Source organism: Cyprinodon variegatus, unplaced genomic scaffold (assembly GCF_000732505.1).
Source record: "Cyprinodon variegatus isolate N-32 unplaced genomic scaffold, C_variegatus-1.0 Scaffold1056, whole genome shotgun sequence".
NCBI lineage: Eukaryota > Metazoa > Chordata > Actinopteri > Cyprinodontiformes > Cyprinodontidae > Cyprinodon > Cyprinodon variegatus.
Window position 1 is genome coordinate 129,694 of NW_015151509.1, and position 10,978 is coordinate 140,671.

Genomic DNA, 10,978 nt, shown 5'->3' on the forward strand with positions numbered 1-10,978 from the left:
AGTTGCCGCCATGTGATTGGCTGCTTAGAAATTAAGTGTTAACGAGCAGTTGGACAGGTGTACCTAATAAAGTGGCCGGTGAGTGTATATATTTTTAAATATTATTACTGTGGACTCCTGGTCGGCAGGGGCCGCTATGCTGCGTCACTGCCAGTGTTCATTTTGCTTGGAGCTCCAGTTTCCGCTTGTTATGAAGGCGAAGGTTAGTTAGCAGGCGGCTAAATATCTGGTTTGCTGACATTGGACGAAGAATTAACTGTTTATTGCGGCCACTTTTCTGAATTACCAAAGGTAAGAAAATGCTATTATATTTGAGAATGTTGTCTTATTTTTTGCTGTAGCGAAACAGTTTGACTTTGTTTGCTGGAGCTGTGAAGATCGGAGATGTTATAATTTTCCAGTAGTTTGGAGTCGTAGATGTGTGATTTGAAGGCTTTTTGTCACAATAAACCACCTGAGTTTAGACACATTGCTTTAATTCACACAATAAGGGGTCATAGCAGCTTTTCAAAGTGCTTGACTTCATTTTATGTCCAATCTTCTTCTTTCCCCCTTAAGTTGTGTTCAAATCAAGCTAATTAAATATCCTCATGATGCCTAAATTTCTTTAAATTACTGAAATATTCTTTATGTATGGATGGATATTAAACATTTAAATTTTGTTATTTGCATAATGTTAAAAGATCTGAACTATTTTAGCTATACATCAATACAGACTAAAACCTGTTACCAAAACTTATTTGACATTTGTTAATCATCTTTATTTCACTTTTTTTCTTATTACCTTAAATGATTTCATTCTTTTAGTCTAAATTGTATACTTTAATAGAATGTGATTCCTCCAATTGACCTCATTTGATTAAATTATTGAAGTGATGTTAAAAAAAAAAAAACTTTAAAGGTGTAAACTTGCTGTGAATATTTTAAATATAGCAGTAGAGGAAACTTTAACCCTTTAATAATCATCCATCTGCTGAAGCTGATCTGTCTTCTGTTTTCCTCCAGGCTCCTCATCATGGTGACGGGAAAACGTCTGGCTGATATCGGCTATCGGGCCTTTTCTGCCTCGATGATGCTGCTGACGGCTTACGGCGGTTACCTCTGTGCGATGCGAGGATACCGGTACTTTGAAAAGCAGAAACAGCTGAAACTGGCAGCAGAGAACCAGGACCCTGAAATCATCAAAGACTGACGTCACCATGGCTGCAGCGGACATTTCCCATTCCTGTTTTCTGTCTCTGAATGGCAGAGATGGATTCCTCTGTGATTGTTCTGTATTTCCATGAGGTCACCTCATGAGGATTATTTGTTTTATAACATTTAACCAAACAATCTGTTAGGTAACATGTGCATCGGTGGCCTGTCTCATATCTGCTGTGTTTCAGGATGCCTGTTTTGGTTTGTATTATAATAAAATGCCTTGAATGAAAACGTGCAGCAATTTGTCACAGAGGTGCAGAAAGAGACATTTTCAAACAGGATGTATTTGAAAAGACATTTGCACAATGGATTGAAGAACAAATCATTCCTTGAACTCTTCAGGCAGTGACAAACAATTAAAAACACATTTGGTCATGGAGGAAGTAGTAAAAACAGTAAAAGTTACAAAGTAGACAATGTGTTTTCAGAGTTCATTCACAGCATTCTGCAGCACTGCAAATGTAATGCTTCTCTCATGCAGCAGCTGTTGTTTCTTATAGCCCATAGGAGCCCAGCTGTAACTCATTTTCATCTTAGGATGACTGATATTTGCTGGGGAATGTTTACTCCGTGCAAACTGTTGTGAACAAACCCTTCAAGACAAAATAAAAAGTTCATCTGACCAATAAAACTGGGAGAGAACATTTAAAACGACCAATCTCTGCAAACTCAGTCTCACTGCCTGGAGAAATAAGAGCTTGATTCGATTTTTGCACGTCGTCTGTAGAGAACCGCGTCTTCACGCAGCTCTCTACAGCCAACGCAGTCAGTGTCCGCACATCCATCCTGTTCAGGAGCATGAATCGGTGCGTGCACGCTGTCAGTGTAAATATACGTGGATGTGGGAGAGCCTTGCAGGCCAGGCGGACAAAGCTCTTGGAGATGCTGTGAAGGAATGAGCTGCAGGGGGCGCTCCCAGCTCCTCGTCACCAGCTGGTGTGGTTGTGCGTTCGAGGTTTTGCTGTGGCGCAGTGGCCGTTGGTGCCGTTTTCTCCCTTGCTGTTGTGAGCAGAGCGCTTGTGGCCTTCAGTGTTGTCAGTTTCTTCATCTGAGCTGCTCTCGATGTCGCTACGAACATCATTACCCACCTTAGGGGGGAGAAGGAAGAACAATTTATTAACTAAATTAAAATAAAAAATGGAAAAGTTATCAATACAATGTCATTTATTTTGCTGGCAGCAATATGAATTTATGAGTTGCTTTGTTGGATTCTAGCTTCTAAAGTTGTAAAAGATCAGAGACTGAAAGGTGACTCATAACACATCACAGACAGCCTACCAGTGAAGCAACATGTAGACATATTCCTCAAAATTCAAACAAAAAGTGACAAGGTTTGATTTTAAGTTTTATTTTTCTCACCACTAGGGGGAGATGTTTGATCATTCTAACACCATTGTGACTAATTAAAAACAGTTGGACATAGCTGACATTCATGACACCATTAGCACTTAGCTCATCATTTACTGCTCTCCTCCGTCCACAAACAGACGTCTGATGAAGGAAAATGCACTAATTAAGGTTTAAGGAGCGCAGGGAAAGTGAATGGAAACTTACAGCCCAGCACAGAGAGATGGTAAGAGCTGTCAAGCAGACAGAGCAGATTCAGAGAAGCAAGAGAGCAGCGGAGGGGGGGCTCATTGGACAAAGACAGAGAGAAAGACGAGATCTCCCTCTGATTCTGGAGGGGGGAGGAAATAAACTGCGTCTGCAGGGAGAACGAGACAGAGTCAGGAGCAGAAAGGAAATCTGGAAGGAAATCAAAGATAGGAGCTTAGTATAGTAGTAAATAGTACAGCTTTCAGTAGCAAAAGTCAGAAGGGTGACTGGAAGAAGGACTTTTATCAGTTTGGAGTTAAAAATCATCTACTGTGATGAAGAGACGACTTTGAAATGAAAACTCGTGTCAAACAGTGAGGTGAACCTGACGGTCAGAATATACATCAACATTAGGGGCAGCAGTTCTATCATTCAGCCTGTTAGGTGACGTCTTCCTGTAGGACAGCGGTCACCAATTAAAAATCAGCAGGGTCCAAATAAAGAAAATCATCAACCAATAAATATCCGCAGACATTTTTAATTATAATCTGTTACTTTAAACAGCATTTAACACTGAAAATAAAATGAGATGTTTATGCATCTTTGTTATACATTGACTTTTTAAATAAAGCTATAAAAAAAGAACATTAAAATCTAGTGTTTTTAAGCAGAGAACAACATTTACGTATTTTATAAAACACCTGAACTGTTATTCATTTCTTTCTTTTCTATGGCTTAATGTTCACATTGGGCTTTATGCTGCCCTGCAAGGCTTTAAACCTGGTTTGAATGGAGACAAAGTCATTCTCAAGCACATATCAAGAAGCTCATTTTGAGCCTGGATCCAGATTTATTGTTGATTCTGTTCATGGTGGAGAATCCTGCTTTACAGCAGCAGGTTGAGCCAAACATACTCTAAATGTGCAGGGTCATCTTTGAGCACGATATTTCACTTTTCTTTAACTAGTTCACCGCAGTTCTTCCAGCAGTCCACACTTTCTCTGCTCTCTTCTTCTCATCATCTTCTCCTTCTTTCCCATCGCCTGGTTCGCCACAGGTTTGCCTGCTGTGTCTAAAAGTAGCAGCAGCAGCAACCCAGACTGACAGCAGCTCATTGGCTAATGTGGATCACATGCAGCCTGGTCCTTTACCATATTAACAGGAGAAGCGGCGCAAGTGAAATTAGACACATTTATAAATGACCACGCAACATGCGGGAATTTATAAATGTTTTAAATCAGGTTGGGTCCAGATCCGGACCGCGGTCCGCTAATCCGTGACCTCTGCTGTAGGGAATCCCCACACTGGGGCCAAGATGTTGAAGGCCACAGAGGAAAGCAGCAGGACGGGGAATTCATCACAGCTATAATTATATAGGAATCCATGATTTCTCTAATAAAATCCAAGCAGCAGTGCAGAGGATCCATTTTATTTACATCTTCCACACTATGAATATATTTATTGCACTATGAAAAAACAAAAAACAAAGTTTGCTTTAATCCAGACTGACTCCTCACTCTGTTTAGGTTTTGTTTCGTTCTCCAAATTTTTCGGAAGTTTTAAACTTTTCTCTGCAGTCCTCTTACCAGGAAACTATTCATTTAAACTATTTGTTTAAAAAAAAAAAGCAGTAAAAACCAATGTTTCTATTATTCAGCCATAAAGAGCTGTGGATCAATATACTTTGCTAATTTAAGCGAACACTTTGCTCTTTTGTTCCTTCAAGTTTCCATTTCATATCCCTAATAAAAAAAACTCGGACCCTTGAACTAAAATTTTCATATCTTCTGTTTCGTTCTGAGGATACATATTTATTTTTTGTAATAATGTAGATAAAAAATCCAAAAAATCCAAATATAACCAAATTTAATGTACTGGAGCAGACTGCTCCATTTTGTGCACCAATCATTTGGGTTGGTCAACTAAATAATGGAAAGAGAAAGAACAGCTTCTACAGAGAGAGAGAGACTAACAAGTATGAGACTAAATGATTCAACATTCAGGGGCTTAAAAAATTAATATAATAAAACACAAACTTTTTTAGGCTTTCTTCGACTCACTGGAGGCAAAATGTAAGGAAACATTGAAGCCTTTCAAACATTTTAAGTCCAATAGAAGTTTTCAAACCCCCTTTGTGATAAATGGCTGTTTCAGTTTAAATCAGATGTGGAAATATTTTGATGAATTTGTGTGAAATAGCTCAGCGATGCTCTACAGAGTCCTGTAAGGCTCAACTCTGACTCCAAAACTTCAAATGTGATCATTTAAAACTGTCATATTTGTGTTTTCCCTTTATTTTCTTTATTCTCCCTCTTTCTCACCTCTACTAAGGCCCCGTCCACACGAAGTCAAAACGAACACGAAACGCTGATATTTTCCAAAACGTTTGTCGTAAAGACGGAGACGTAAAATAAATGTGAGCGTCCACACGAATGCATGAAAACACTGCAAAATGTATGCCAGGCCTGTAAGTGGCGCTGTGGTGCCAAAGCAAAAATAAGCGACGAAATGTTGGGCATGCGCACTAATATTTATACATGGTTGCCCTGCGGGTCCATTTTCGTGGTTAAGTCAAATTCAGGTGCTGAACTATGTGGTCGATATTGCTCTGTTCTTCCTGGAGATATTCCAGAAGAAGAAGATTCTGTTGTAAGCCCGACAGCAGGGTGAGTAGCATTAGCAGCAACGGCGCCATTGTTGTTGTGATACTGTCCCGCATGCGTGTTTAGAGGCGACGCTATGACGCATGCGTGTAAAAAAAAATATGCGGTTAGAGCGTAAAGATGGAAACGCGAAAACGCCGTTTCGAAATCTTCCCACTCTGAAGGCTGAATAAAAAAAAGATCGTTTACAGACCCCCGAAACGCCGGCTTCGTATGGATGAGAGGCTGGTTTGGTGAAAAATGTGTGCGTTTAGGCCAGGGTTCGGCTTCGTGTGGATGGGGCCTAAGTAGGCTGCATGGTCCTGTGGAAAGACCCGCCTACTTCCTGGTTTCTGACTTAAAACCCATCCATTGGTTCCCTCAGTTCCACCTTCAACCAATGGCTCATCACCACCTGCAATCACCTCCTGCTCATAAGGAAACCTCACCTGTTGATTGAGGCAGCTTGTCACAGCCAGTTGACTCGTGTGCCTCGTGTGAACCAAACATTGCTGTTTAGCAGCTGCTTGTTTAGTGGAGTAGCTCTCTTATCTTTTTGGTTACCCATTTGGGGTTTGTGCTACTTAGGTTGTGTCAAGTATTTTGTTCTGTTTGGCTAATGTGCAAACTTTACTAGCTTGATGCTAGAAAGAGGGTGGAGGTAGGGCCAGAGTCTGGACTGAATGCATCACTGAGTTTTTCTCTTTGTTAGTTACATTAGGTGTAGTGGGTGCTGTGCTCTGTGTTTTTTAGTAAGAATCCCCTTTTGGTTTAAATCTGTAGTTAGGTACAATCCTCCTTTTGAGGATATCTTTTATTTATTTAACTTTGTTTTTTTCACAGCACCCTCAACCGCCCTCCTTTTGTTTGTTTATTGCTTGCACCTCTTGTTATCAAATAAATAATAATTTTATAAGAACTTACCGGTTTCTGCCTATATGTTTATGCCCCCACTTCCCTAGACATACAGGGAGCCGTAACATTTGTTTTTTTTTGTTTGTTTTATCAAAAAGATGGTTTTACCAAACACATAATTCACTCAGAAAAATTCCTGATGCATGATGTGGAACGATTTGGAAGAAGTCACAGCAGTTAAACAAACCACATACAAAAATTAGGATATAATAAATATTCAGGTTTTGTAAATATAAATCTTTATACATTCCTCTGTTTAGTTGATTTTAACCTGAACAGCCTGTTTTAAAAATCCATCCACTGAAATACATTTAAAAAAAAAACAATCTTAAAAAGTTTTTCCTTCACTTTGAATCATTTGTTGTTTTTTTGTCTATTCAGGAAGAATTGAATTAAAGTTTCTCTCCTTTAAATAAGAGCTCCTAGTTTGCTAATTACCCATCAGTCTCCTAGTTTTGTCTGTTATTCTTGATCGTAGCTCCAGACTGTTTGGACCAATTCTGTTTAACAGAAATCCAACAAGCTTCTGGTTTTTCCTTCCTCTTCCACAACAAAAGCACATACAACTACTTTTTGCCTTTGCATGTGAAAAGATAAAATAAAAGCAACTCCAAGAGTATGAAGAGAACTCTCCCATAGTCCTCACCTTGCCTCGCATTATGGCTTTGTAAGCTATGCGGGATATGAGGTAAGACCAGAAGATGTGCATCACTTGGAGAATAAGCAGCAGGACGTTGAAGAGCCACCAGGATGGATACGGTCCGACGATGGCCCAGCTCTCAAACATAGTAGAGTTCAGGACCCTGCAAACACAGAATATAAGATCTCACACATTCAGAATCATTACACAGAGAAAAAAAAACACTTTTTAACTACAATGTGGCGTCTTTACTGGGATGTAAATTGTAATGTAATGTAAAAGGACGTGTTTCTTTAAACGTGGCTGAGTGACAGAAAGCTGTCAGCAGACTCATCTCCCCCCTGGAAAGGTTTAGATTTCATTCAGGCAGCTTCAGCAGCAACATTAGCCTTATCAATCACTCATTCACACCAAGACACTGAATATAGCTGCTCAGGTTACTTCTACCAATGACAGCTTCCCTATTGTCAGCCTCGCCGTGGAGGCAGAGCTGCAGCCTTTCGCTCTGTTGAGGAACTGGAATCATCAAAAACGGCCTCTGCAGCTAAAGGTCAACAGAGAAATGCAGCGATGCGCCGCACATGTCGACCTAAACTTTGGTTTCCTCTGAGCTATTTGAAGAGCAACATAAAGTCTGTTTTGGGTTTTGGGATCTTTGTATTTTCACAGCACCAACAGTTCAAACTAAACACAAAAAAGTGTTTTTATTCTTTCAAAAAACAAAAAAAAAAGGCGTTCAGCTTCAGTATTAGAGCTGAGAGGCTAGAAATACTCACCATATTGGAAATATAACAAGCCGTGTGATGTAGAATACCACACTGAACAGAATGAAGAGGAAGTCACACACCCGCTGGCTTTTCGCATAGTTCGCCATCTTTGCTGCCTGTTAAACAAAAACCAACAGATATCAAACTTTATGATAAGCTTGTGAGGAATGTTTGCTCCACATAGATTTCACAGAATAAAAAAAGAAAGAAAAAAGGCAACTGAGAGTAAACACAGAAACCCCTGACTGCGACGACTGGAGCTCTGTTCTCAATCATAACAATCCCCAATCATCTGCAGTAAAACTTCCAGCAGTCATCAATCTGATTTTAAAAAGTCTTTCATATAAAGTCTAAATAAAAACACGCCTGGTTTGGCTCACAGGAAATCTGTTATTTTCTGTTTTGTTTGTTTTTTTTTAGCTATTTTATAGAACTAACAGAATGAAAGCAAACAGAAAATGTCACTGATCTCCAGAATCTGAATGATTTAAAAGCAAAAAGTGTCTCATCCCCTTGGAGCAGGAACTCATTCACATGGAAAACAGCTTAATAAAGCATCCACTGCTTTCAGTTTCTTAACAACAAAAAGCAGCCATGTTTTTTTATTACATGTAATTTTGAAAGCCGTACATATAAATGACCCAGAAATGCTTAAAATAGCTGTTTATATTCGAGTCCACAGCTGTTAAATAAAGCAGAGCTGAGGCATGAATTCCTAACATCAGGGCCGTTTCTAGAACATCTAATCGTGCATGCTGGGACAGCTCTGACAAAGATGATTGTTTCTGTTCATTACTGACCTCAAGCAGGAAATCAGAGGCATCATGGACGCACAGCACGAGACTCCCCACCCGAGCCATGTTGTTGGCGTACGAAAAGCTAATGAGGCTCACTGTTGCTAGGTGATGAATGAACATGATGAGGAAGTCCTGGGAATGAAACAGGTAGGAGACGGTGATCAGACGGGCTTCAAAGTACAGCTGCAGAATCTTCAGTCTGAAAAGTCTTCAACCGGCTGACGTAAAAATCAGGTTCACACAGAAAACATGAAACAACTGAAGAAAAGATGCAGAATTACTGAGGAAGAAGAAACTAAATTGGAGCATTGCTGAGTGACTGTCTGACCTCAGAACAGGTGTGAAGCAAAGAGGAGGATGTGTTATGGGCGGGGAACAAAAGACCCAGAATTAGCTCTTGACTTTAATTATTCTGCGTCAGACGACAGCTTAAAAAAACTTCATTTCTAAAAAAGACTTTACAGCTAAAACGAAGACTAAAGTTGGCTGATATCTGGGGAAGAAAAATGAAAACAACTATTTCAAAATCTTCATGTATTTTGTAAAGTGGTTAAAATTGTTCTAGTGGTTGAACACGACTAAACTTTTAATGGTGTTAATTACAGGGTCTCTAATTAACTGATCTCAATAGCATTTTAATTAAAAAACATTGATAAAATAAACCATCTTTTCAATTCAAAAAAACATTTTCTCCTCAGTTTTTGAATAAATAATTCTACGCGTATGGCATGGTTGTACTTATTGATTTTACTGTGTTTTTGTTGTAATAAAGGGATTATAAACTTAATATAATGTATTTGTTTATGTGATTGTATTTGAGTTTTGGATATTGTTTACATATTCTGTATTGTAGTGCATGAAGGATTGAAATTACTACTGTGAGCTTTGTGGTTAATTAGTTTGGTTATTATGAAATTGAGTTTTGTCACCAGCCTTTTTCTTTATTTCATACCTGTCTGAAATAAATAAATGTAAAGGAATAAAAAGAAACATATTTACTGTTTTTTTATCTAAATATAAGGGTATTCTCGTATGAATGGGTTGAAAGTTATAAGATTTTTATCTTTTTTTTGTGCAACGTCTTTTAAAAACTACTTCCAAAGAAATGTGAACAGTACATTTTCCTCCACTGAATATGATACAAAAATATATTCAGCAACAAGGCATACGATACTGCCTGTAAACAGAAGATAAAGTTTCATTTAATACTGACAGAACTATGACACTTCAGCTCTTAACAATTGCTATTCAACATGGAGCATTTAGTCTAATTAAAACAATTACCTACTAGGCTACAGTTTCTCGTTAAGCCAGTTAGTAACATAAATAATTCATATTCCTGGTCCGAGTTCCTTCCTAACCGCCAGCACCATTCAGACGGCACTTATTACGGTGACCCTCGAGGCATTTTCTCCAATTAGAGGTATGTAAGTTTGAAGCTCTCCAATGGACCAACGCCTGTGAGGCAGTTTGTGTGTCAGACTTAAAAGGTGTACAAGAAACAAAGTAAAAAGGTTCCAACTTGGGATTTTCCTATGTATATAAGAATAAGAAGTAAATGCAAAACATTTAACACGTAAAAAATGTTTCTAATTAATTAATTAAAATGGATACGTTAAAGTCCCAGCTATAATAAATGTTCTTAATCATAATTACATCACAAGATGGAGGGTAAGAATAAATGTTTTTTTTTTTTTTTTGTATTCAGAGTCCTGCAGGGAAAAATAGGCGGTACAGGCCAGATTGTAACACTGCAGGATTCCCAGAGGCAGTGAGTTAAGATCAGGGCTAAAACAACGACATGCATCCAGCATCCAGCTGACTGATCCTGCAAAAAACTAAGAACATCTAGACCTAGAATGCTGCTCCACAGAGAACAACATAAAGTTAGTTATACCCCAATCATTTTGCATGATTTTGCTCATTTTAATCAAAAATATTTCTGCATTACATTTATGATCAGGGTTCCTACAGCATGAGGCAAGTTAAATTCAAGACTTTTTAAGACTTTTTAATGCCACTTGAAACAAAAATTTAAGACCAAATTTACAAGAAACAGAAGAAAAACCTGCTTGCAGCAACTTAACCCAAAGGTTTATTTTAAGGTAAACCATTGCACTAATGTTTCAAATTTTGAAAACATTTCCATACAGGAAGAAAGCTAAAAACACACAAATGACAGCTTTATTTTAAAAATTATTTAACAGAATTCACAAACTTTGTTTTAGCAGGGAACAAAACTAATCAGTTTTAAAGCCACAACATAACCAGTGCTAAGTCTTTTTTGCAGCTATTTTTCTTTGTATCGTTTTCTTAGTATGTTTGATTTGGTGATAAGTGGAGGCGTTGCAGAGACAAGGGTGGAACAAAGTCGAGAAATAGCGGCTGTTTCTCTGTAACTCCATTTTGACGCTTTGTGTTCGCGCTTCGCCTGTGCGAGTCCACTGACTTAATTCCCATCGTTCCAAGCTTTAATCGCTT

At 38.5% G+C, this 10,978-nt stretch overlaps 2 protein-coding genes across 2 annotated transcripts in view; one reads left to right on the top strand and one right to left on the bottom strand.

Moving 5' to 3' along the window:
• Positions 1-1,005: 1,005 nt before the first annotated feature.
• LOC107101126 (cytochrome c oxidase assembly protein COX14 homolog) lies at positions 1,006-1,811 on the top strand. The gene has a single exon (XM_015399913.1). It carries the CDS (start codon positions 1,016-1,018, stop codon positions 1,190-1,192), a length of 177 nt encoding a protein of 58 aa, XP_015255399.1. The 5' UTR covers positions 1,006-1,015; the 3' UTR covers positions 1,193-1,811.
• cers5 (ceramide synthase 5) overlaps positions 1,740-10,978 on the bottom strand; it is a 32,343-nt gene continuing 23,104 nt past the window's right edge. The window contains exons 7-10 of the mRNA XM_015399914.1: positions 8,501-8,629; positions 7,710-7,816; positions 6,940-7,096; positions 1,740-2,288 (exon numbers count right to left, since the gene is read on the bottom strand). Coding sequence (XP_015255400.1) covers positions 2,127-2,288; positions 6,940-7,096; positions 7,710-7,816; positions 8,501-8,629 — 555 coding nt within the window. The 3' untranslated portion in view covers positions 1,740-2,126. The remainder of the gene's footprint in view (positions 2,289-6,939; positions 7,097-7,709; positions 7,817-8,500; positions 8,630-10,978) is intronic.